General features: G+C 46.9%; 1 protein-coding gene across 3 annotated transcripts in view; it reads right to left on the minus strand.

Moving 5' to 3' along the window:
• Positions 1–26,575, minus strand: part of OCRL (OCRL inositol polyphosphate-5-phosphatase) — a 165,755-nt gene that overhangs the window by 51,202 nt on the left and 87,978 nt on the right. For all 3 annotated transcript variants that reach the window (XM_089656221.1, XM_089656220.1, XM_089656219.1), the window contains 4 exons: positions 22,479–22,595; positions 14,877–15,064; positions 9,491–9,602; positions 5,996–6,105 (listed from right to left, as the gene is read on the minus strand). In XM_089656221.1, the coding sequence (XP_089512347.1) occupies positions 5,996–6,105; positions 9,491–9,602; positions 14,877–15,064; positions 22,479–22,595 (527 nt within the window). The remainder of the gene's footprint in view (positions 1–5,995; positions 6,106–9,490; positions 9,603–14,876; positions 15,065–22,478; positions 22,596–26,575) is intronic.

Consider the following 26,575-nt stretch of genomic DNA (forward strand, 5'->3'; position numbering starts at 1 on the left):
ATTCAAAGTCTGATAGCGCTGAAAGCTGAAAATTGGCCTGGACTGGAAGGGGGTGAAAGTGTCCGGACTGGAAGGGGGTGAAAGTGTCCGGACTGGAAGGGGGTGAAAGTGTCCGGACTGGAAGGGGGTGAAAGTGTCCGGACTGGAAGGGGGTGAAAGTGTCCGGACTGGAAGGGGGTGAAAGTGTCCGGACTGGAAGGGGGTGAAAGTGTCCGGACTGGAAGGGGATGAAAGCGTCCGGACTGGAAGGGGGTGAAAGCGTCCGGACTGGAAGGGGGTGAAAGCGTCCGGACTGGAAGGGGGTGAAAGCGTCCGGACTGGAAGGGGGTGAAAGTGTCCGGACTGGAAGGGGGTGAAAGCGTCCGGACTGGAAGGGGGTAAAAGTGTCCGGACTGGAAGGGGGTAAAAGTGTCCGGACTGGAAGAGGGGGAAAGTGTCCGGACTGGAAGGGGGTGAAAGTGTCCGGACTGGAAGGGGGTAAAAGTGTCCGGACAGGAAGGGGGTAAAAGTGTCCGGACAGGAAGGGGGTAAAAGTGTCCGGACAGGAAGGGGGTAAAAGTGTCCGGACAGGAAGGGGGTAAAAGTGTCCGGACTGGAAGGGGGTAAAAGTGTTCGGACTGGAAGAGGGGGAAAGTGTCCGGACTGGAAGGGGGTGAAAGTGTCCGGACTGGAAGGGGGTGAAAGTGTCCGGACTGGAAGGGGGTAAAAGTGTCCGGACAGGAAGGGGGTAAAAGTGTCCGGACAGGAAGGGGGTAAAAGTGTCCGGACTGGAAGGGGGTAAAAGTGTCCGGACAGGAAGGGGGTAAAAGTGTCTGGACAGGAAGGGGGTAAAAGTGTCTGGACAGGAAGGGGGTAAAAGTGTCCGGACAGGAAGGGGGTAAAAGTGTCCGGACTGGAAGGGGGTAAAAGTGTCCGGACTGGAAGGGGGTAAAAGTGTCCGGACAGGAAGGGGGTAAAAGTGTCCGGACAGGAAGGGGGTAAAAGTGTCCGGACTGGAAGGGGGTAAAAGTGTCCGGACTGGAAGGGGGGAAAGCGTCCGGACTGGAAGGGGGTAAAAGTGTCCGGACTGGAGGGGGGGAAAGTGTCCGGACTGGAAGGGGGTAAAAGTGTCCGGACTGGAAGGGGGTAAAAGTGTCCGGACTGGAAGGGGGTAAAAGTGTCCGGACCGGAACGGGGTAAAAGTGTCCGGACCGGAACGGGGTAAAAGTGTCCGGACTGGAAGTGGTTAAGTTTCTAAAACATTCTCAAATAAAATAAAATCTGACTGATATAAAGAAAGGCCAATTTGAAAAGAGCAGATCATCATCAGCTGTGGAACACAAGTCCCAGCATGCTTTGCCAGGTTCTCAGCCCTATAACCTAGGTGTCAGGGACTTATTGCTGCACAAAAGGCAGAGATCACGGGGGCGCCATTCAATTGGAGATCACTAAACGTTCCCAATATCTCCGCCAAAACGGTGTAACTGCATCACTGACCACCACAAGCTACTGCTAGGTATCAGGATTCTGAATGGAAGGTTGGGAATGTTTCCTGTGGTGTACTGGAAATATGCACCAGCCAGGCTTTGAAAGGAAATGATATTGCACACCGCCAGATTTCATTTCGCACGGGTTGCTGAATTTCCCCCACCCCATGTGTCAGGCGAGCTCTCTTTTCAGGCTTGATATTTTAACAACGGTAGCAGAACTGGTGGTGAAAATAGATGCAGATGTGTGTCGCCTGACAAGCAGACATTACAGCAGCCAAAGAACATAAAACATTCAGCGTAATAAAATGTTCAGAAAAGATCCTGCATCAGCTTCCTACATGAATAAAGGCTTTCTTCCTTCTACAAGTGGCATGCAGCAGAAACCACATTTCACGGAGGCCTTTCTGTAGGAAATGTCATGCCACTTAGTGTCAATACACACGATTCGGCTCTCCCATGTGACATTTGCAGCTATGAAAACATTTATTATGGAGTATAAAGAGCAATTGGCCATGGCACTCAAACTGGTGCGTTTAGAAAAAAACTTGACCGATCTGTTGGCAGTCCCAGTGAAAGAAGGTGAAGTTGATCCAAGGAATATCCGATTGCCTCTCGGGGGATCAGGAAGGAATTTTTTCCCCTGCAGGAGCAAATTGGATCGTGCTTTGCTGGGTTTTTTTTGTCTTCCTCTGGATCAACTGTGGGTGTAGAATTAACCACTTGCCTACCAGGCACTTATACCCCCTTCCTTACCAGGCCAATTTTCAGCTTTCAGCGCTGCCGCACTTTGATTGACAATTGCACGGTCATGCAACATTGTACCCATATGAAATTTTGATCATTTTTTCCTCACGAATAGAGCTTTCTTTTGGTGGTATGTCCTCCCCGCTGGACGCTTTACTTTTTGTGCTATAAATAAAAAAGTGCAAAAAATTTGAAAAAAAAAAAAAGTTTCTTTGTTTCTATTATAAAATTTTTCAAACAGGCATTTTTCTCCTTCACCGATGTGCGTTGATGAGGCAGCACTGATGGGCACTGATAGGCGGCACTGATGGGCAGCACTGATAGGCAGTACTAATGAGGTGGCACGGATAGGCGGCACTGATAGACAGCACTAATGAGGTGTCACGGATAGGCGGCACTAATATGCAGCACTGATAGGCGGCACTGATAGGTGACACTGATGATGGGTACTGATAGACGGCACTGACTGGCATCACTGCTGGGCACTGACTGGCGGCACTGACTGGTACAACCCCTGGGCACTGACTGGTGGCACTGACTGGCAGCACTGCTGGGCTGTACTGGTGGGTGGCACTGGTGGGCAGCACTGGTGGGTGGCACTGGTGGGCGGGCACATGTAGGTGGCACTTCTGGGCACAGGTAGGTGGCACTGCAGAGTGGCACAGGTGGGTGCACTGCTGGGCACCGATCATCATTGGCCTTTTACCACATCACGTGATCAGCTGTGTCCGTAGGACACAGCGATCACGGAGATCGCGTTCTGGGAGGACGTCATATGACGTCCACCCAGAACTGGCCGGCCGCAGTGAAGCCGTCATTCGGCTATCTGCGGTCGGCAGGTAGTTAAGAACAAAAGTCCATCCAGTTCAACCATTTAAAAAAAAAAAAAAAGTTATAATCCTATCAGAGGCGGACTGACAACTCATGGGGCCCCCGGGCAATAGGGGATCATGGGGCCCCTGTGTCCTTGCCCAAACTCAAAAAAGCCTATGAAAAAGGTACCAGGGGCATCTCATGGGGCCCCCTACTGACCCCGAGCCCTCGGGCAGTGCCTGAGTTTCCAAATGGTCAGTCCGCCCCTGAATCCTATACCCAGAAGAACATTCTGGATAAAAGCGCACAGATGTGTCCCAAAGGAAATAAGTGAATGATATAAGTCAATTGTGATTAGTGGGGAAAAACTCACTTCTGCCATGGTAAGAACACATCGGTGTGTGGAAAGTATGACCAGGAGCCAGGCGCTGTGTGGTTTTGGGATAAAAATAATACACCTTATATGGAGGCGGGCCTTTAATAATTCATATGGTAAAAAATAGATAACCAGCCAGTGGCTTTAAAAAGCCAGGTTCAAAGATGGACGTCCCGTCTGCTCAGAGGGAAGCAGTGGAGAGTAGAATGCCTGTCAGGGACCACGTGTATCCGACGTCCCAGCGTCCCAGGTGACGTCACCACGATGTGGAGATGGAGGGGGAGGGGGGGGGGGGAGACACTTGCTGGAGCTGCAGCTTTGGAAGGAGGTTGCCGGGACAACATGTTTTGTGCGCATGCAGGTATCCTGGGTGACGTCACCACGATGTGCATTCAGCGAGAGTCGTCCCCCCCCCCCCGTCTCTCCACATCATGGTGACATCACCTGGGACGTCGGATAATACACATGATCCCTGCACTGACAGGCATTCTACTCTCCTCTGCTTCCCTCTGAGCAGACGGGCCGTCCATCTTTGAACCTGGCTTCTTAACCACTTCCAAGTCCAGACACTTTTGCCCCCTTCCAGTCCGGACACTTTCACCCCCTTCCAGTCCGGACACTTTCACCCCCTTCCAGTCCGGACACTTTTACCCCCTTCCAGTCCGGACACTTTCACCCCCTTCCAGTCCGGACACTTTCCCCCCCTTCCTGTCAGGACACTTTCCCCCCCTTCCTGTCCGGACACTTTCACCCCCTTCCAGTCCGGACACTTTCACCCCCTTCCAGTCCGGACACTTTCCCCCCCTTCCTGTCAGGACACTTTCACCCCCTTCCAGTCCGGACACTTTCCCCCCTTCCAGTCCGGACACTTTCACCCCCTTCCTGTCCGGACACTTTCACCCCCTTCCAGTCCGGACACTTTCCCCCCTTCCAGTCCGGACACTTTCCCCCCTTCCAGTCCGGACACTTTCCCCCCCTTCCAGTCCGGACACTTTCACCCCCTTTCAGTCCGGACACTTTCACCCCCTTCCAGTCCAGACACTTTCACCCCCTTCCAGTCCGGACACTTTCCCCCCCTTCCAGTCCGGACACTTTCACCCTCTTCCAGTCCGGACACTTTCACCCTCTTCCAGTCCGGACACTTTCCCCCCCTTCCAGTCCGGACACTTTCCCCCCTTCCTGTCCAGGCCAATTTTCAGCTTTCAGCGCTATCACACTTTGAATGACAATTGCGCGGTCATGCAACACTGTACCCATATGAATTTTTTAGCTTTTTTTGAGACAGATAAAGCTTTATTTTGGGGGTATTTATTCACCGCTGGGGATTTTTATTTTTTTGCTATATAAATGAAAAACTCCAAAAATTTTGAAAAAAGTGTTTTTCTTGTAAAATTTTGGAAATAATATTTCATCATAAATCTTGGCCAAAATGTATTCAGTTATCTTTTTAGTAAAAAACAACCCAAATTAGTTTATAACCAAAAATTAGGTTACATTTTTAATTTATTTTTTTATATTATTATTTAGGTTTTTTTTTCTCTACATACTGTCACCCTAACAGTACAGTGACACTGTACTACTTATGGGGGGGTGTGAAGATTTTCTTTTTTTATTCCGTTATCTTTTTAGTAAAAAAAAAAAAAACCCAAATTAGTTTATAACCAAACATTATAATTTTTAAAAAAATATTTTACATTTTTTTTTTAACATACTGTCACCCTAGCAGTACAGTGTCACCATGGTGATACTGTACTACTTGTGGGGGGTGATTAAGATCTTTTTTTTTGCACCGATTGCTTTTATACCCATAAAGGATGTAAAAGCAATTTCTCCTTCTCTCTGGCTGCATTCTTGCACCTATTGAGAAATGCTGTGTGAGCTGTGATTGGTCACAGCTTGTCACATGGTACAAGGCTGTTTTGAATAGCGCTGTACCATGTGACCTCTGTGATCATTCACAGATTTCACACGTAGTAAGCAATGATGTCACAAGTGACATCTTGCTTAATACTTTGCATGTGATCGCTGATTGGCCAATCAGTGATCACATGATCGGGACCTCGCACAGAGGTCCAGTACAACAATCGGTGTTCCACTGTGTCCGGAGGACACAGCGGGCACCGGATCGTGGTGCTGCACAGCTTGAAAATGCGGGTGCCGTTTATGAACGGCAACCCGCCCTTGGACTGCCACCGTCCGGCCGTTTATAAACAGCAGTCGGAAGGCAAGTGGTTAAAGCCACAGGCTGGTTATCTATTTTTTACCATATGAATTATTAAAAGCACGCCTCCATATAACTACACAGCGCCTGGCTCCTGGTCATACTTTCCACAGACCGATGTGTTCTTACCATGGCAGAAGTGAGTTTTTTCCCCACCAATCACAGTTGACATACATCATTCACTTATTTCCTTTGGGACACATCTGTGCGCTTTTATCCAGAACGTTCTTCCGGGTGTAGGAGTATAACGTCTTTTTTTTTTTTAATGGTTGAACTGGATGGACTTTTGTCTTTTTTTCAGCCAGACTAACTATGTAAAGAAAGGTTTTCTGACCACCAGTCTGTTACCCTCAGCAGAGTGACTTCGTTTACCTGGAATCCCAGCCATCGGTCTTAGGGTCGTATTTGTACGTTGGGATGAAAGTGATCGGCCCTTCTGTGAAATCCGCAAAGACGTTCTTCAGCTCTCTCTGGATGTTAAGCTGCAGGACATGAGGGAGAGATGGACATCATCAGAATAAGAGGGTAAAACAAGAATGGCGGTACAAGGACAGACAAACTCAGTCTGGCTTAAAGTATAACAAGTATAATAAAAACTAAAAGTCCCGATCACCGCATTACAAGGAAAGCAGCCGCAGCCAAGCTCCGCCCTAGCCGTGCCTCCCAATGCGTTTCGTCCCATCCCAGGGGCTGTTGTGGATGAAACGCGTTGGAAACACGACTAAGACTGAGCTTGGCTGAGGCTGCCTCCACTTGACTGCAGAACCGCTGTCTTCGTGCCTGCATTCACCCTTCTGTGTATAAAGTGCCTTTTCCACCTAGTAAATGTGAGTGCAGTATGATTGCTTTTATATCGGTTGATCAAATTGTACTCACATTCAGAAGGTGTAAAAGGCGCTTTGTATACAGACTGGGATAGGAGGGAGAATGCCGGGGATTGGGTCAGCAATTTTGCACATAAATAGCCCAGTTCCCCACTTCCTTGATGCAGACAAATGGGACAAGGACCGAACATCCCCCCATTTATCAGACACTGCACACTGGCTATGTATTACCGCCCATTTCCTGTACTTGAGGTTGTCAGTCGACACATTTTGGGCACTGATCCCCCTTTTTTCATGCCTCTCAGGATTGGAGTGTGACAAATGCGGGAATGCTCCATCTTTTCCTGGTCTGTCAGCATCAAGGGAGTGGAGAACTGGACCGTTCTACATGCAGTACCGCTGACTCCAGTCCCTGCATTCTCCCTCCGAAGCCATGCTGTGTACATTTTTTATATGGAATAAAGTGTTTTTATGCTGTGCCAGATCCCTGCACTTTCTTCTTCACTTGTGTTTTAAAGCGGAGTTCCACTCACCCTGTCAAAAAATAAAAGTCAGCAGCTACAAAAACTGTAGCTGCTGACTTTTAAAGAACAGCCACTTACCTGTCCCTCGGTTCTGCGGTGTGTCCCCCGCAGCCCGTTTTACTGGCCGTCCTGTATTCCAGGAGGCCGGCATCTTCAGTGTGGGCCCCCGGCTGTGATAGCTTGCGGCTTCACAGCCGGGTACCCACTGCGCATGCGTGAGAAGCGCTGCACTTCCTGAATGGTCCTGCAGTCTTGTGGGACTGGTCACGTGTCCCAAAAGACTACAGGGAGGGAGGGAGGACACCTTCCGCTTCCGATCGCCCAGGCGATCGGACCGGAAGTGGGAGCGGGTACCTGTCAAATTCGGGTACCTGCTCCCCTCCCCTCCCCCCCCCCAAAGGTGCCAATCCTTAATGGGGAGCAGTCCTTAACAACTTGCCATCCGGCCGCTGTATATAAACGACCGGACGGTGGCATTCCAGGGGTGGGTTGCCGCTCATAGACGGCACCCACCATTTTGGACTGTGCGCGCTCCCTGGGAGTGGAATACCGATCGTCGTACGGGACCTCTGTGTGAGGTCCCGATCATGTGATCACTGATTGGCCAATCAGTGATCACATGCAGAGTAGTAAGCAACATGTCACTTCTAACATCATAGCTTACTACGTGTGAAATCTATGAAAGATCACAGAGGTCACATGGTACAAGCAGGGGCGGACTGACCATTTGGAAACTCGTGCACTGCCCGAGGGCCCGGGGTCAGTATGGGGCCCCATGAGATGTCCCTGGTACCTTTTTCATAGGCTTTTTTAAATTTGGGCAAGGACACAGGGGCCCCATGATCCCCCATTGCCCGGGGGCCCCATGAGTTGTCAGTCCGCCCCTGGGTACAAGGCTATTCACAACAGCCTCGTACCATGCGACAAGCTGTGACCAATCACAGCTCACACAGTAGTTCTCAATGGCTGCAAGAATGCAGCCAGAGAGGAGAAATGATTGCTTTTAAAGCCTTTATGGGTGTAAAAACAATCAGTGTAAAAAAAAAAAAAGAAAATCTTCATCCCCTCATAAGTAGTACAGTGTCACCATGGTGACAGTATGTAGAGAAAAAAAAAACCTAAATAATAATATAAAAAAATAAAATAAAAATGTAAAAAAATTTAAATTATAATTTTTGGTTATAAACTAATTTTGTTTGGGTTATTTTGTTTTTTACTAAAAATATAACTGAATACATTTTGGCCAAGATTTATGATGAAATATTTGCAAAATTTTTATAAGAAAAACACTTTTTTTTCAAGATTTTTGGATTTTTTCATTTATATAGCAAAAAAAAAAAAAAAAATCCCAGTGGTGAATACATGCCACCAAAACAAAGGTTTATCTGTTTCAAAAAATTATTAAAAATTAATATGGGTACAGTGTTGCATGACCGCGCAATTCTCATTCAAAGTGTGATAGCGCTGAAAGCTGAAAATTGACCTGGACAGGAAGGGGGTGAAAGTGTCCGGACTGGAAGGGGGGGGGGGGAAGTGTCCGGACTGGAAGTGGTTAAAGCGTGATTTCCCCTTTTGGGTGGAGCTCCGCTTTAAGGTCTACTGCCATCATCCCCTGTGCTATTTTTCAGGAAGCTACACAAGTTTCTGGCGGTGGATGACTTCATCTGTTTGTGTCAAGGTCCTACCTTTTCCCTGAGGTTATGTTACTCCATGTGCTGGCGTCCATCTTGGATTCTGCTGTGCATGATGGGAATCCATTTATGCCTTCAGGTCTCTGAGGTCCATCCCCCAGAGGGGTGTGGCTGATGACATATAAGCCTGTGGCCCGCACATGCTCTTTGCACTTGTGTCTTGTGTCTTTGTGTTGCTATTACTCTGTTCTGACTCTCGTGACTCTCCTGGTATTCTGATTCGGCTTGTGACTTGACTATTCTTTGTATTCTCCTTTGATCTGACCCTCTGTTGCTGAACCCGGCTCGTGACCTGTGATTCTCGTCTGCTGTACTGTACTGTTTTGTCCTGTTGTTGTTGACCCGGCTTGTCTGACTACTCTTTTGTCTCTTCCACCAGCTACACGCCATTGGCGGCGGCCATTACCACAGCTGAGGTGTTTCGAGGGCCGCGACCTGGTTTCTGGCTGCGTCAAGTCCATCCCCACCATCAGGGGCCCTGGTGAAGGGCAGCCTGGGACTTAGACTCCGCGCCTTGAGGGACTTCGGTCTGTGGGTGGTGGTTGTCGTCAGCCAGTGCGTTACTGTGTTAGGCCTGCCTGTCCGTTCCTCAGCTCCTGTCCTGACAGTTTGGGATTTAGCTGTCTGAACTGCACCCAACCCAGATGGACTGACGTAGGGCAGACATGATGAGCGTTTCTCATTTTTATACACATCGGAAAAGCCAACCATAACAGGAATCTAAATATATACGGTACATTTTCTTTTACAACAGCCTTTTGAGCCACAATGCTGATCCGGCTGCAGAATTTTACGTTTGCGGTGAAAGAAAAATACATTTTTATTTACCTGATCGAACCGCAGCAAAGTGTTAATGTCGTTTTTAGAAATCATGGTCTTGACTTCCATGGCATCGTATTTACAAAGCCTGTAGTTCAAGTCTCCCAGCCAAATCACTGCGCTGCGAGCAAAAGGAGGGAGAGAACGATGTTACTTCCCGACAGCAAAGCTTACCAAGTGCTAAGAAAGCGTGTATATAGGAGTCTAAAGAGCAAAAGTCACAGAGAGGGTCTCCGCTTTAACAAAAACCTCCAAATGAAGAAATGCTTAGTGGGTACAATGTCATAACAACCCATCGAACCAATCCGTTCTTTGGATTCCGCTCACTCAGTACATTTAAAAATACTAACATACAAACCACCCAAAACTCTGTCCTGACCAGGGGCGGACTGACCATTTGGAAACTTGGGCACTGCCTGAGGGCTCGAGGTCAGTAGGGGGCCCCATGAGATGCCCCTGGTACCTTTTTCATAGGCTTTTTTTGAGTTTGGGCAAGGACACAGGGGCCCCATGATCCCCTATTGCCTGGTGGCTCCATGAGTTGTCAGTCCGCCCCTGGTCGCCCAAACTCAAAAAAAACCTATGAAAAAGGTACCAGGGGCATTTCATGGGGCCCCCTACTGACCCCGGGCCCTCGGGCAGTGCTTGAGTTTCCAAATGGTCAGTCCGCCCCTGGTCCTGACCCATATCATCAACCACGTCTCCAAATACCATCCAAATCATCCTCTCTACTCCTCCCAAGACCTCCTGCTCTGTAACCTCTCATCACTTCCCTCCCATTCTCCTCTCCAGGACTCCTCCTGAGCCTCTTCCAATCTCTTAATCTGTCTGCCTTTAGGGGATCCCTCAAAACTCATCTCTGCCTAACAACTGGAATTTTATATTCTCCATCAACTCATCCTCCCACAGTTATCACTTTTTGTATCACTTGCAACCCCCCCTTTTAGTCCTCATGCACACGGGACGTTTTTACAGCGGCTGTTTTTGGCTTTTGATGTTTTTTTCTACAGCCAGCATGTTATCCTATGTGTCCATACACACTGTAATCAACTTTTTTTTGGCTGGAAATAACCTCTAGCAACCCACTAGTTCTGGGGAGTGTTTTAGTTGTAAAAACGCTCTAACGCTGAAAAACGACACAATCCGAGGTTTTTTTTGACCAAAAACAATTTTTTTTCTTGTTAAAAAAAAAAAAAACTAAAAACCGCAAACATGGCAAAACGCTGCTAAATGCTAATGCAAAAACGCTAAAAAAACCCTCACGTGACTTTACACAGCTAACATTTACCATCGTTATCAAAACGTCCCGTGTGCACGAGGGCTCGGGATTCTAAGCTATCATAAGCTGAGTCCTCCTAATCTTGGTCATGAATTGTACTGTAACTTTACTTTCTTCCTTTATATTTTAACCACTCCAATACCGCGCTAAAGCCCAAAGATGGCAACAGTGTGACTCTCTTGTTCCGGGGGGCGTTCATGGACGTCATCCTGGAACCGCGCCCGTATGCCCAAATTGCAGAAAAGAGCTAATTACAGCGGCCCTTTACCATGTGATCAGCTGTGTCCGTTCATAGCTGATCACAATGTAAACACACTTTCTGGTTATCGGCAGTACTTTCCTCATGCGGTTTCGCAGTGTAAGGAGAGTGAACATGTACACAGATAATCCGGACATGGATCATCAGTGCCGCCTCATCAGTGCTGCCAATCAGTGCCTCCTCGTCGCTGCCTCCTCATCAGTGCTGCCTATCAGTGCCTCCTCGTCACTGCAGCCAATTAGCGCCTCCTCGTCACTGCCGCTTATCAGTGCCTCCTCGTCGCTGCTGCCTATCAGTGCCTCCTCGTCACTGCCTCCTCATCAGTGCTGCCTATCAGTGCCTCCTCGTCACTGCCTCCTCATCAGTGCTGCCTATCAGTGCCTCCTCGTCACTGCTGCCTATCAGTGCCTCCTCGTCACTGCCTCCTCATCAGTGCTGCCTATCAGTGCCTCCTCGTCACTGCTGCCTATCAGTGCCTCCTCGTCATTGCCTCCTCATCAGTCCTGCCTATCAGTGCCTCCTCCTCACTGCTGCCTATCAGTGCCTCCTCGTCATTGCCTCCTCATCAGTGCTGCCTATCAGTGCCTCCTCGTCACTGCTGCCTATCAGTGCCTCCTCGTCACTGCCTCCTCATCAGTGCTGCCTATCAGTGCCTCCTCATCACTGCAGCCTATTAGCGCCTCCTCGTCACTGCCGCTTATCAGTGCCTCCTCGTCACTGCCGCCTATCAGTGCCTCCTCGTCACTGCTGCCTATCAGTGCCTCCTCGTCACTGCTGCCTATCAGTGCCTCCTCGTCACTGCCTCCTCATCAGTGCTGCCTATCAGTGCCTCCTCGTCACTGCTGCCTATCAGTGCCTCCTCGTCAGTGCTGCCTATCAGTGCCTCCTCGTCAGTGCCTCCTCATCAGTGCTGCTTATCAGTGCCTCCTCGTCACTGCAGCCTATTAGTGCCTCCTCGTCACTGCCGCTTATCAGTGCCTCATCAGTGCTGCCTATCAGTGCCTCCTCGTCACTGCAGCCTATTAGTGCCTCCTAATCACTGCCACTTATCAGTGCCTCCTCATCAGTGCTGCCTATCAGTGCCTCCTCGTCACTGCCTCCTCATCGGTGCTGACTATCAGTGTCTCCTCGTCGCTGCCGCCTATTAATGCCTCCTCATCACTGCCGCCTATCAGTGCTTCCTCGTCACTGCCTCATCAGTGCTGACTATCAGTGTTTCCTCCTCACTGCCGCCTATTAGTGCCTCCTCATCAGTGCTGACTATCAGTGTCTCCTTGTCACTGCTGCCTATCAGTGCTTCCTCGTCACTGCCTCCTCATCAGTGTAGCCTAATCAGCGCACATCAATGAAGGAGAAAAATTACTTATTTGCAAAATTTTATAACAAACTAAAAAAAAAAGGTGTTCAATTTTTTTTCAAAAGCCCTTTTTCATTTGTTTAGCAAATAATATTACCCAGTGATAATTAAATATCAAACAAAGAGAGCTCTATTTGTGTGAAAAAAAAAAGATATAAATTGTCATTCAAAAGTGTGACAGCGCTGGAAGCTGAAAATTGGCCTGGGTAGGAATGGGGTGAAAGTGCCCGGTACTGAAGTTGTTAGAGTACTCTGCAAACTGGTGGCCCTATATAAATACCATATAACTATAATACTACAAACTCCCATTTTTTTTTCAGCAGAGTCCCTAGGCAAGAAAACGGTGGGTATTATAATATTCTATGACATGCAGTATTTGCACAGCGTTTTTACAATCACAATTTTTTGGAGAAGGAAATACACTGAATTTTAATACACAAAAACACAATATAATACACAAGTGTTTGATACAATATAAAAGATTATGTTGCGTCAAGTAAATAGATACCAAACATGCCATACTTTAAAACTGCGCACTCCCGTGACAAACAACGTAAATGTTGTTACCCATAGGCAAGGCTTTAAAAGCCTTTACAGGTTACCACTTTAGATTTACAGAGGTCTGGTGCTAGAATTACTGCCATTGATCATGATGTTCGCAGTGATAAATGTGTAAGACAATCGCTGTTTACATTCGCCTTTGCGTGCAAGCACAGAGGGACAGGGGCATTTTACTTTTTATTTCATTTTATTTATTTTTATACTGTCGCTTTAATATTTTTTTTTAGCACTTTTATTGTTATCACAGAAAATATAAATATCTCCTGTGATAGCAATAGGCAGCGACAGGTACTCTTTATGGAGAGATCTGGGGTCTATTAGACCCCAGATGTCTCCTCTGCCCTTAAAAGCATGTGTTCACACTAAGATCGCTGTGATCAGATAAGTTCCAAAATGGCGTGGTTTACATCCGGTGAAACCAGAAGCGATGAATGCTCATTGCTTCTGGTTTTCTATACCAAAGAGGTGATCGGAGCCACTCTGATCACCTTTATGGTCATCCGGAAAAAGCACCGCCTGGACGCTCTGGTCTCCGATTACTTCTATGGTCAGCCGGCAAAAGCACCAGCTGGACGCTCTGGTCTCCGATTACCTCTATGGTCAGCTGACAAAAGCACCAGCTGGACGCTCTGGTCTCCGATTACCTCTATGGTCAGCTGACAAAAGCACCGGCTGGACGCTCTGGTCTCCGATTACCTCTATGGTCAGCCGGCAAAAGCACCAGCTGGACACTCTGGTCTCCGATTACCTCTATGGTCAGCCGGCAAAAGCACCAGCTGGACACTCTGGTCTCCGATTACCTCTACGGTAAGCTGGCAAAAGCACCAGCTGGACACCCTGGTCTCCGATTATTTCTATGGTCAGCCGGAAAAAGCACCGGCTGAACACTCTGGTCTCTGGCTACCGCTACGGTCAGCCGAAAAAAGCACCAGCTGGACGCTCTGGTCGCTGTGATCAAAGAAGTTTCAAAATTTAAAAATGGCGCGGTTTAAATCCAAAGAAACCGGAAGCGATGACTGCTCATTGCTTTCGGTTTCCTATACCATAGAGATGATCGGAGCCGCTCTGATCTCTGATTACCTCTATGGTCATCCGGCAAAAGCACCAGCTGGACGCTCTGGTCTCTGATTACCTCTCTGGTCAGCCGACAACAGCACCGGCTCGACACTCTGGTCTCCGATTACCTCTATGATCAGCCAGCAAAAGCACCATCTGTACGCTCTGGTCTCCGATTAATTCTATGGTCAGCCGGAAAAAGCACTGGCTGGACACTCTGGTCTCTGATTACCTCTATGGTCAGCCGGCAAAAGCACCGGCTGGACGCTCTGATCTCATTTGATTACCTCTATGGTCAGCCGGCAAAAGCACCTGCTGGACGCTCTGGTCTCCGATTACCTCTACAATCAGCTTGCAAAAGCACCTGCTGGACGCTCTGGTCTCCGATTACCTCTACGATCAGCTGGCAAAAGCACCAGCTGGACGCTCTGGTCTCCGATTACCTCTACGATCAGCTGGCAAAAGCACCTGCTGGACGCTCTGGTCTCTGATTACCTCTATGATCAGCTGGCAAAAGCACCGGCTGGACGCTCTGGTCTCCCGTTGGGTCAGGAGAGCCCGAGAGAGCCGTGGAAGGAGACGGGAGGGGGGCGTAAAAGCAATCCAGCGGCCAATTAGCTAGGCCATGAGCTTACACATGGTTTAAACTCAGAGCTTTGGCAGGGGAATGGAGGAGTGCAGCAAAACTGAACAACGAAGGGCTGGGGGAGGGGAGCTTTCAAGAGAATCTGTCATTTTTTCGCCAAATGTATGTAAAGTGGCCAATTGTGTGTGATGAGTAAAGTGAACGATTCCTTTTAATAAAAAGCTGACAGATAAAACCATACTTGTATCCTTGAACATGACACCATCTTCACCAGGACTGGTACAGGAAAGAACTTACTCGTGTTTCATGATATTCAGGGAAGGGACATTCTGGTCCGGGAAAGAGAAGTTGAGCCGTGCGCAAATATCCTTATAATCTTGATTGCGTCTCTCAAAGTCTTCCACGTGTGCCGCCAAGTGAGAGTTCACAAAACAGAAGGATGTATTGTGGAAGATGAACCTGACGGATACGCCTCCTTTGTTGCCCTACAGAGGGAGAACGAGGCACACATTTTAAAGAGACATATGGCTGGGGGTGTATTACAGAAGTAACTACATTTAAGAATGAATACTAACTTACTCTCCAATCGTTCCTTCTGTTCTTTTTTTGCCATTTCCTTGAGGAAGGGTGACAACACTCCCCAAGGAGCAACATGAGCCGCACCGTTGTCACTGTAGGATGTGCACTCTCTATAGAATACATGTTGATGTATCCGCTCTCCCCGGACCCTGCATTCACTATATCCGCTCTCCCCGGACCCTGCACTCACTATATCCGGACTCCCAGGATAATGATTTGGTCTCCCCGCACCCTGCATTCACTATATCCGCTCTCCCCGGACCCTGCATTCACTATATCCGCTCTCCCCGGACCCTGCATTCACTATATCCGCTCTCCCCGGACCCTGCATTCACTATATCCGCTCTCCCCGGACCCTGCATTCACTATATCCGCTCTCCCCGGACCCTGCATTCACTATATCCGCTCTCCCCGGACCCTGCATTCACTATATCCGCTCTCCCCGGACCCTGCATTCACTATATCCGCTCTCCCCGGACCCTGCATTCACTATATCCGGACTCCCAGGATCCTGATTCACTATATCTGCTCTCCCCGCACCCTGCATTCACTATATCCGCTCTCCCCGCACCCTGCATTCACTATATCCGCTCTCCCCGGACCCTGCATTCACTATATTCGCTCTCCCCGCACCCTGCATTCACTATATCCGCTCTCCCCCGGACCCCGCATTCACTATATCCGGTCTCCCCGGACCCTGCATTCACTATATCCGGTCTCCCCGGACCCCGCATTCACTATATCCGCTCTCCCCGGACCCCGCATTCACTATATCCGCTCTCGCCAGACCCTGCATTCACTATATCCGCTCTCCCCGGACCCTGCATTCACTATATCCGGTCTCCCAAGACCCTGATTCACTGTATTTGGTCTCCCTGGACCCTGCATTCACTATATCCGCTCTCCCCGGACCCTGCATTCACTATATCTGCTCTCCCCAGACCCTGCATTCACTATATCCGCTCTCCCCGGACCCTGCATTCACTATATCCGCTCTCCCCTGGACCCTGCATTCACTATATCCGGTCTCCCCGGGCCCCGCATTCACTATATCCGCTCTCCCCGGACCCTGCATTCACTCTATCCGGTCTCCCCGGACCCTGCATTCACTATATCCGCTCTCCCTGGACCCTGCATTCACTATATCCGCTCTCCCCGAACCCTGCATTCACTATATCCGCTCTCCCCGGACCCTGCATTCACTATATCCGCTGTCCCACAGTACACACAACATGGAAATGTAATTATTTTAGTAAATATAAACTGCTAAATACCTTTTCTCATCAGCAGTATAGCGCAGTCTTGTGACTTCTATCAGTGTCCAGCAGGGCACACATTAAAGCTTGCAGGAGGAGTTTTCTTTCTGCTCTAAGTGGATGCAGAACCCCTGACCTCTGTCTGGACAGTGCTGATTAACCAAGAGAAACGTGAAAAGAGATTCACAGAGGAGCGGTTACATTATGGATAGAATGCGATACTCAAAGTAATTCAAAAAATGATGCTTTATTACACAATACACATGTGGACATATAAGGTAAATACCTCAGTTCCCCATCACCTCAGAATGAGATAATACATCAAAACTGACCTAAAATCATTTAAAAACAGATGTCATGACCGGTCAAAATAAAGTGCTGCAAATATAGAGACAGTAAGTCTAATACATATGCAGCACTGACACAATGGTGACACCGCCATACAGGAGGCATTTCAAAAAATTATACCAAACATGGCATAACAACGATGCAATATATGGCTGATCTCAAGTGCCAGATAGTGGATATAGTAGCCCAATCAACCTTAACAGGTATATATAGAGAATATAGGTATACAGAGACAATCTGCCTCTACAACCACTAGCTGGGTAATAACCAGAACTACCTGTTCTACCTGTAGACTTACTGTCACTATATTTGCAGCACTTTATTATTTTGACCAGTCATGCCATCTGTTTTTAAGTGATTTTAGGTCAGTTTTGATGTATTATCTCATTCCGAAGGTGATGTGAACTGAGGTATTTACCTTATACAGTTGCAAGAAAAAGTATGTGAACCCCTTGGGATTACGTGGAGTTTTGCATGAATTGGGCATAAAATGTGCTCTGAACGTCATCTAAGTCACAACACTAGAAGAACACAGTCTGCTGAACATAATACTACACAAACATTAGATGTTGCCATGGTTTAATTGCACATAACATGTAAACATTCACAGTGCAGGGAGGAAAAAGTATGTGAACCTTTGGACTTAATAACTGGTTGACCCTCCTTTGGCAGCAATAACCTCAACCAAACGTTTCCTGTAGTTGCAGATCAGACCTGCACAACGATCTGGAGTCATTTTGGACCACTCCTCTTCACAAAACTGTTTCAGTGTAGCAATATTCTTGGGATGTCTGGTGTGAATCGCTCTCTTAAGGTCATGCCACAGCATTTCAATGGGGTTGAGGTCAGGACTCTGACTGGGCCACTCCAGAAGGCGTATTCTGTGCTGTTGCAGCCATTGTTTTGTTGAATGACTTGTATGCTTTGGGTCATTGTCCTGTTGCATCACCCATCCTCTGCGGAGCTTCAGTTGGCGGACAGATGGTCGTACGTTTTCCTGCAAAATGTCTTGATAAACTCTGGAATTCATTTTCCCATCAATGACAACAATCCGTCCAGGCCCTGAGGCAGCAAAGCAGCCCCAAACCATGATGCTCCCTCCGCCATGTTTCACAGTGGGGATGAGGTTTTGATGTTGGTGTGCTGTGCCTTTTTTTCTCCACACATAGTGTTGTGTGTTCTTCCCAAACAACTCAATCTTGGTTTCATCTGTCCACAGTATATTTTGCCAGTAGTGCTGTGGAACATCCAGGTGCTCTTTTGCAAACTTCAAACGTGCTGCAATATTCTTTTTGGACAGCAATGGCTTCCTCCGTGGTGTCCTCCCATGTACTCCATTCTTGTTTAATGTTTTCCTTATTGTAGATGTGTCAACAAAAATGTTAGCATGTGCCAGAGATTTCTGTAGGTCTTTAGCTGACACTCTGGGATTCTTCTTTACCTCATGCAGCATTCTGCGCTGTGCTCTTGCAGTCATTTTTACAGGACAACCACGCCTAGGGAGAGTAGCAACAGTGCTAAACTTTCTCCATTTGTAGACAGTCTGTCTTACCGTGGACACATGAACATCAAGGCTTTTGGAGATACTTTTGTAACCCTTTCCAGCTTCATGCAAGTCAACAATTCTTAATCGTAGGTCTTCTGAGAGCTCTTTTCTGCGAGGCATGGTTCCCATCAGACAGTGCTTCTTGAAACCAGTAAACCCAAAACAGGTGTGTGTTTTTTAAGGGCAGGACAGCTGTCAGCAACACATCCAATATCATCACACTGATTGGAGTCAAGGTTGGCTCACTCCTGGCTCCAATTAGCTCTGGGAGAAGTCATTAAGCTAGGGCCTCACATACATTTTCCTCCGTGCACTGTGAATGTTTACATGTTATGTGCAATTAAACCATGGCAACATCTAATGTTTGTGTAGTATTATGTTCAGCAGACTGTGTTCTTCTATTGTTGTGACTTAGATGACATTCAGAGCACATTTTATGCCCAATTCATGCAAAACTCCACGGAATCCCAAGGGGTTCACACACTTTTTCTTGCAACTGTATGTCCACATGTGTATTGTGTAATAAAGCATAAATATTATTATTATACAGTATTTATATAGCGCCCAAAGGTTTGCTCAGCGCTGTACATTGTAGTGGGGGACAGTACAGTAACAAAACAATACACGGGGGGTTCGAGGGCCCTGCTCTTTCGAGCTTACAATCTAGGAGTGTAACAAAGCATCATTTTTTGAATTACTTTGAGTATCGCATTCTGTCCATAATGTAACCGCTTCTCTGTGAATCTCTTTTCATGTGTCTCTTGGTTGTACAGTGTTTTGGTTACTAGGCAGATAATGTACATCTAGCGATACATATTATTTTCAAAGCCCCTCATCTTTTCCATTTCTAACAGTGCTGATTAACCCTGTGCTGATCACATGCACTCTCCCAAGAAAAAAAAAAAACAAAAAAACCTCTCTAGCAATACACACTAAATTGAGCCTGTGCAGAGTGTCTCCACACCATATGTCTTATCAGGAGAGGGAGGGAGACACTGGAAGAAGGGGAGGATCAGAGAAGACAGGATCAAACAGCATTTTTAAACAATGCAGAGGATTAACCCCTTAGGCTCCACAGGGAGTATAACAAGCATGCTTTTCCGCATCTACAGACTGATTGTACTGTTGTGGGTTTAGGAACACTTTAAGAATGTATTTGAAGTGGCTTAATAGTTTGTATGTCTGCTCTGTAGCACTGGGGTTCTCAGTTTGAACTCCAGCCAGGACACTACAGGCAGGGAGTTTGCACGTTCTGCCTGTGCTTGTGTGAGTTTCCTCCAGTTCTTTTTCACACTCCAAATGGTTGGTAGGTTTATTGGCCCTGTCTACACTGATCCTAGTATGTGTGTATATTTATGTATGTGAAATAGGGACCTTAGATTGTAAGTATGTAAAGTATGCTCCAGTCTCCTCCTGCCCAGCAGTAAGGCTTCATGTACGCTGCAGCTGATAAACGGACGTTCAGGAGTTTTTCTGCGTTTTTTCCAGCAGCCCCTGAACTCTCCCTAATGTTTTCCTATGTGTCCGTGTACACAGAGTCATTTACAGGCAGTTGAGTTTACAGTCATTTTTTTTGAACGCACCAAACTTGCGTTCGGGAGATTTTATCAGCGTTTCAAATGCCAAAGGCTTGTAAACGTGGCTAACCGCGTTCATAAGCATTTGCGTTTTTTAACTGTTCCATGTCCAGAGCCTTTTTTTATGATCAGAAATGCATGCAAAGCCTTTTCCATGTATTCAAATGGACCCGGTACACCAGCGCAGTCAGTTCCAGGTTTTGCGTGAAGGAAACAATGGTCGAACATGCTGCATTATGCTCATGATGGGATCCGTAGTAAATACAACCAGAAAAGACAGGTCATCTCAACACATACTGCTCTCTCTGCTTCTGCTCTCTCTATTTCTCTCAAAATGTCTGAAATAGTTAATTTTTTTTACTGTTTTTCAGTGCATTCTGGGCATTTTGAAAGGTCTCCTGTTGTTATCTTTAACCACTTGCCATCCGGCTGCTATATATAAACGGCCAGACGGTGGCAGTCCAGGGGTGGGTTGCCGTTCATAAACGGCGCCCGCAATTGTGGACTGTGCGCACTCCCTGGGAGCACGCAGCACTGCGATCCGGTGCCCGCTGTGTCCTCCAGACACAGTGGAATACCGGTCGTCGTAGGGGACCTCTGTGCGAGGTCCCGATCATGTGATCACTGATTGGCCAATCAGTGATCACATGCAGAGTAGTAAGCAAGATGTCACTTCTGACATCATTGCTTACTACGTGTGAAATCTGTGAATGATCACAGAGGTCACATGGTACAAGGCTATTCACAACAGCCTTGTACCATGTGACAAGCTGTGACCAATCACAGCTCACACAGTAGTTCTGAATGGCTGCAAGAATGCAGCCAGAGAGGAGGAGAAATGATTGCTTTTACAGCCTTTATGGGGGTAAAAGCAATCTGTGTAAAAAAAAAAAAATCTTCATCACCCCCCACAAGTAGTACAGTGTCACCATGTTGACACTTTACTGCTAGGGTGACAGTATGTAGAAAAAAAAATAATAATAATAATTTCAAAAAATAAAATAAAAATTTAAAAAATTTTTTTTTAAAAATGATCATTTTTGGTTATCAACTAATTTGGGTTATTTTTTTTACTAAAAATATAACTGAATAAATTTTGGCCAAGGTTTATGATGAAATATTATTTATTTGCAAAATTTTCTAAGAAAAACACTTTTTTTCAAAATTTATGGACTTTTTCATGTATATAGCAAAAAAAATAAAAATCCCAGTGGTGAATAAATACCACCAAAATAAAGCTTTATAGGTCTCAAAAAAAATGCTAAAAAAAAATCATATGGGTACAGTGTTGCATGACCGCGCAATTGTCATTCAAAGTGTGACAGTGCTGAAAGCTGAAAATTGGCCTGGACAGGAAGGGGGTGAAAGTGTCCGGGCTGGAAAGGGGGTGAAAGTGTCCGGACTGGAAGGGGGGAAAGTGTCCGGACTGGAAGGGGGTGAAAGTGTCCAGACTGGAAGGGGGTGAAAGTGTCCAGACTGGAAGGGGGTGAAAGTGTCCGGACTGGAAGGGGGGTAAAGTGTCCGGACAGGAAGGGGGTAAAAGTGTCCGGACTGGAAGGGGGGTAAAGTGTCCGGACAGGAAGGGGGGTAAAGTGTCCGGACAGGAAGGGGGTAAAAGTGTCCGGACTGGAAGGGGGTGAAAGTGTCCGGACTGGAAGGGGGGTAAAGTGTCCGGACTGGAAGGGGGGGAAAGTGTCCGGACTGGAAGGGGGGGAAAGTGTCCGGACTGGAAGAGGGGGAAAGTGTCCGGACTGGAAGAGGGGGAAAGTGTCTGGACTGGAAGAGGGGGAAAGTGTCCGGACTGGAAGAGGGGGAAAGTGTCCGGACTGGAAGGGGGGTAAAGTGTCCGGACAGGAAGGGGGTAAAAGTGTCCGGACTGGAAGGGGGTGAAAGTGTCCGGACTGGAAGAGGGGGAAAGTGTCCGGACTGGAAGGGGGTGAAAGTGTCTGGACTGGAAGAGGGGGAAAGTGTCCGGACTGGAAGAGGGGGAAAGTGTCCGGACTGGAAGAGGGGGAAAAGTGTCGGGACTGGAAGGGGGGGAAAGTGTCCGGACTGGAAGAGGGGGAAAAGTGTCGGGACTGGAAGGGGGTGAAAGTGTCCGGACTGGAAGGGGGTGAAAGTGTCCGGACTGGAAGGGGGTAAAAGTGTCCGGACTGGAAGGGGGTGAAAGTGTCCGGACTGGAAGAGGGGGAAAAGTGTCGGGACTGGAAGGGGGTAAAAGTGTCCGGACTGGAAGGGGGTGAAAGTGTCCGGACTGGAAGGGGGTAAAAGTGTCCGGACTGGAAGGGGGTAAAAGTGTCCGGACTGGAAGGGGGTGAAAGTGTCCGGACTGGAAGAGGGGGAAAAGTGTTGGGACTTGAAGTGGTTAAAAAAACACTTCTAAACCCAAACGCACATAAACGCGGTATGCAAATGCGGCTCCACAGACGTTTTTTAACCTACTTTTCCAGCAGTCAGTTTCCATGGTTCAGAAGAGTTTTCCAAACGCCCCGTGTACATGGAGCCATCCACATGAATGATGCAAAGCAATACCTTCACATATCTTTTGGGCAATCGATGGCTAAACCGATGCCACCTGCCGTTGATTATTTACCATTTTTCCCATAATCCCTGTGCCTATGGACTCTGCGGCAATCTCTTGAATGTGCTTGAAGTGTTCCTTCTTGGCGAACACCAGCATCATCATTCCCACAAGCCTGATCAGACGGATCTGAAAGACACAACCAGATATAAAGGTCAGCAAGGTGAAGAGTGGACAGTAAGACAACAGCATTGTGCAAACTAGTTATTAAAATCATAGATATCCGGGGCCCGACAGAGAGGTCTCCTCTACCGCCTTAGCCACCGCCTCCGATCCCCCTTTGGATTTCTGGAGCGGTCTTCAGCTTCACCCAAAACCAACTGTCCACCTGTGAGCCAATACAGTGAATTCTCTGCAAACACAACCCAAAAATATTCAATAAACATATATTAAATCAAAAAAAAAATATTTTCATAGTATAAAGGGATTGTATAAGCACAGTGGACATTTGTTTTTTTCACATTTTGTTTTGTTTTTATTTTCACTTTATTTATATTAGATTTTATTTTAGTTTATTTTTTACACGTAATCAATGTGTCTTTGATGATAATAATAGAGTATCTATATACTTCAGCTTCACCATTTTCTGCGTCAATGCTCTGGCTCTCCGGGTATTTTCCATCAACTCACAGAGTTGGAGAGTATTCGCCACAGGCGGGAACCTATTCGCCATAGCCTTCCCATTACGTATGCAGCAAAACTTTTTCCATTTTGGATAGAGTAAGGGAGTGTTCTAACCCCTATCGGATTTTTTTTTTTCCATCCATGTCCGACTGGAGAGATTACCTTTCACTTCCTGTCCTATAGCCAAAATAGGAAGTGAGGAAATCTCTGCAGGTGAAGGGAATCTATTGGTCACCAGAAGCAATGTATCCATTGGAAAGACAGCATTTTGGGGACAACTCAAATTTGGATTTTTTTTACACTTTCACTTTTGATAACAGAAAACAGGACAGAGAAGGTGAATCTTCTTAAAGAGGGGGCACAGAAAGCAATAAAATCTCAACAAGGGTTCTAATCCATCTCCACTCCAAAACTAAAAACAGTTTTGCCTTTAGTTATTCTTTCACCCACTTCCAGTCCGGACACTTTTATCCCCTTCCAGTCCGGACACTTTCACCCCCTTCCAGTCCGGACACTTTCCCCCCCTTCCAGTCCGGACACTTTCCCCCCCTTCCAGTCCGGACACTTTCCCCCCCTTCCAGTCCGGACACTTTCACCCCCCTTCCAGTCCGGACACTTTCACCCCCTTCCAGTCCGGACACTTTCCCCCCCCTTCCAGTCCGGACACTTTTATCGCCTTCCTGACCAGGGCAATTTTCAGCTTTCAGCGCTATCACACTTTGAATGACAATTGCGCGGTCATGCAACACTGTACCCAAATTAATTTTTTACCATTTTTTTGATACAGATAAAGCTTTATTTTGGTGGTATTTATTCACCGCTGGGATTTTTTTTTTTTTTTTGCTATGTAAATGAAAAAGTCCAAAAATTTTGGAAAAAAGTGTTTTTTTAATAAAATTTTGCAAATAAATAATATTTCTTCATACATCTTGGCGAAAATGTATTCCCTTATCTTTTTAGTAAAAAAAAAAAAAATCCAAATTAGTTTATAACCAAAAATTATAATTTTTAAACATTTTTTTTTACATTTTTATTTTATTTTTTTATATTATTATTATTTTTTTTTTACATACTGTCACCCTAGCAGTACAGTGTCACCATGGTGACACTGTACTACTTGTGGGGGGTGATGAAAATTTTTTTTTTTTTTTTTTTTTTTACACTGATTTCTTTTACACCCATGTAGGATGTAAAAGCAATCATTTCTCTTTCTCTCTGTCTGCATTCTTGCACTCATTGAGAAGTACTGTGTGAGCTGTGATTGGTCACAGCTTGTCACATGGTACAAGGCTGTTGTGAATAGCCCTGTACCATGTGACCTCTGTAATCATTCACAGATTTCACACGTAGTAAGCAATGATGTCACAAGTGACATCTTGCTTACTACTTTGCATGTGATCACTGATTGGCCAATCAGTGATCACATGATCGGGACCTCGTACAGAGGTCCCGTCCGACGATCGGTGTTTCACTGTGTCCGGAGGACACAGCGGGCACCGGATCGCGGTGCTGCGCGCTCCCAGGGAGCGCACACAAGCAGGGTGCGGGGAGGCCATTTATAGACGGCCACCCGACCCTGCACTGCCACCGTCCGGCCGTTTATATGCAACGGCCGGTCAGGAAGTGGTTAAGAGATAGACAAATGAAACCAGCGCTCCAATCTTCATGCAAACCAAGGAATTGCCAAAATGCCAAACGAAGAGGTGTTGCCCTTCTGAGATCGGGAAATGTGACCACTGGTGAATAAAAAGCTCCGAGGAAGGGGGTTCAGCTCCCGAAACGCGTCAGCCTATCCGCATCATTAGACACAGTTGTTTTGTGACTGTCCTTGTGGATCACCTATACTGCCTATAATCACGTTGGTTTGTGAGTATACATCCTTTTTATTCAATAAATTACGTGGTGTACCACGGTAATGCACGATGAGAGTGTGCCCTTGTTTGTTTTTATTAGTTATACTTTAGTAAGACACATTAACCACTTCCTGCCGTTTATCTACATGGGCCGGACGGGAGCACAGCCGTTCCCCCAGCATCCATTGCCTGTGCGATCCCCGGGAACGTGCGGCACCACAAATGGTGCCCGCTGTGTCCTCTGCACACAGATCGCCGTACGGGATCTCTGTGCGAGGTCTCCTTTCATGCGATCACTGATTGGCCAATCAGTGATCACATGAATAGTAAGCAAAATGTCACTTCCTGACATCATTGCTTACTACGTGTGAAATCTGTGAATGATCACAGAGATCACATGGTACAGGGCTATTCACAACAGCCTTGTACCATGTGACAAGCTGTGACCAATCACAGCTCACACAGCATTTCTCAATGGCTGCAAGAATGCAGCTAGAGAGAAGGAGAAATCATTGCTTTTACATCCTTTATGGGTGTAAAAGCAATCCGTGTAAAAAAAAAATCTTCATCACCCCCCACAAGTAGTACAGTGTCACCATGGTGATACTGTACTGCTAGGGTGACAGTATGTAAAAAAATAAATAAACAAAAAATATAAAAAAATGTTTAAAAATGATAATTTTTGGTTATAAACTAATTTGGGTTATTTTTTTTTTATTTATTAAAAATATGACGGAATAAATTTTGGCAAAGATCAAAGCTCACACAGTATTTCTCAATGGCTGCAGGAATGCATGACCGCGCAATTGTCAGTTAAAGTAGCACAGCGCCATAACGCAAAAAATGGCCTGGTCAGGAAGGGGGGGGGGGGGTGAAATCCTCCGGAGGGTGAGGGGTTAACCTTCAGCAGCATCATACGGTGAATAAAGTAAGGGAAACAGCTGATTCTCTTTTTATCACAATTCTAGCTGCCGGATTGTAACATTGACAATGTGGCTTCACTACGTTCTAAAATTACGACCCCAAACAAGTAGGCAACAAGTGAAATCAGAACTCCTGATCTGCAGCTGGTTCGAAATACCAAAGCCTGGGGGCTCAGTAAAGCAGAGAGGAAACCAGCCATTTTCAGAGGGAAGTCAGCCGTGACAGCCTACATTGATGGATTTCCTTTGAAAGAAATTCCAAAAATAGTACAGCGTTTATAATTATGGTGTCAGCTGCAGAAGACGACTACAAAATACTTCCCATTCCTGACATTTGTGACTTTGATCTTCGCTCTCATGAATACCGCACTGGCTGGAGAATGTTCGGCACCCGACACTTCTGGTTGTGTCAGATTCCATGCTGTGAGTGGTGTTTCCATACGCAGGCTGCTATTTCATTAGTGTGTCCTGGAGCCAGTGTGTAGAAGCACAGCACACAGCAGGGGATGCGTGCCTCAACACTGCTATACACAGGTTGAAGTTCAGCAGGAACCAGACAAATTTCGATCCATGTATGGGCAAGGCTGGCAGAGCGGAGAGCCAGAGGCTGACAGTTACCGCTCTCTGTCTTCAATACAGCCCTAGCACTTAACCAGGGGTGGACAAGTCATGGGGCCCCTGGGCAACAAGGGATCATGGGGCCCGTGTC

Source organism: Staurois parvus, unplaced genomic scaffold (genome assembly GCF_062004578.1).
Source record: "Staurois parvus isolate SC_StPar_1 unplaced genomic scaffold, SC_StPar_1.0 ptg000896l, whole genome shotgun sequence".
NCBI classification, from domain to species: Eukaryota; Metazoa; Chordata; class Amphibia; order Anura; family Ranidae; genus Staurois; species Staurois parvus.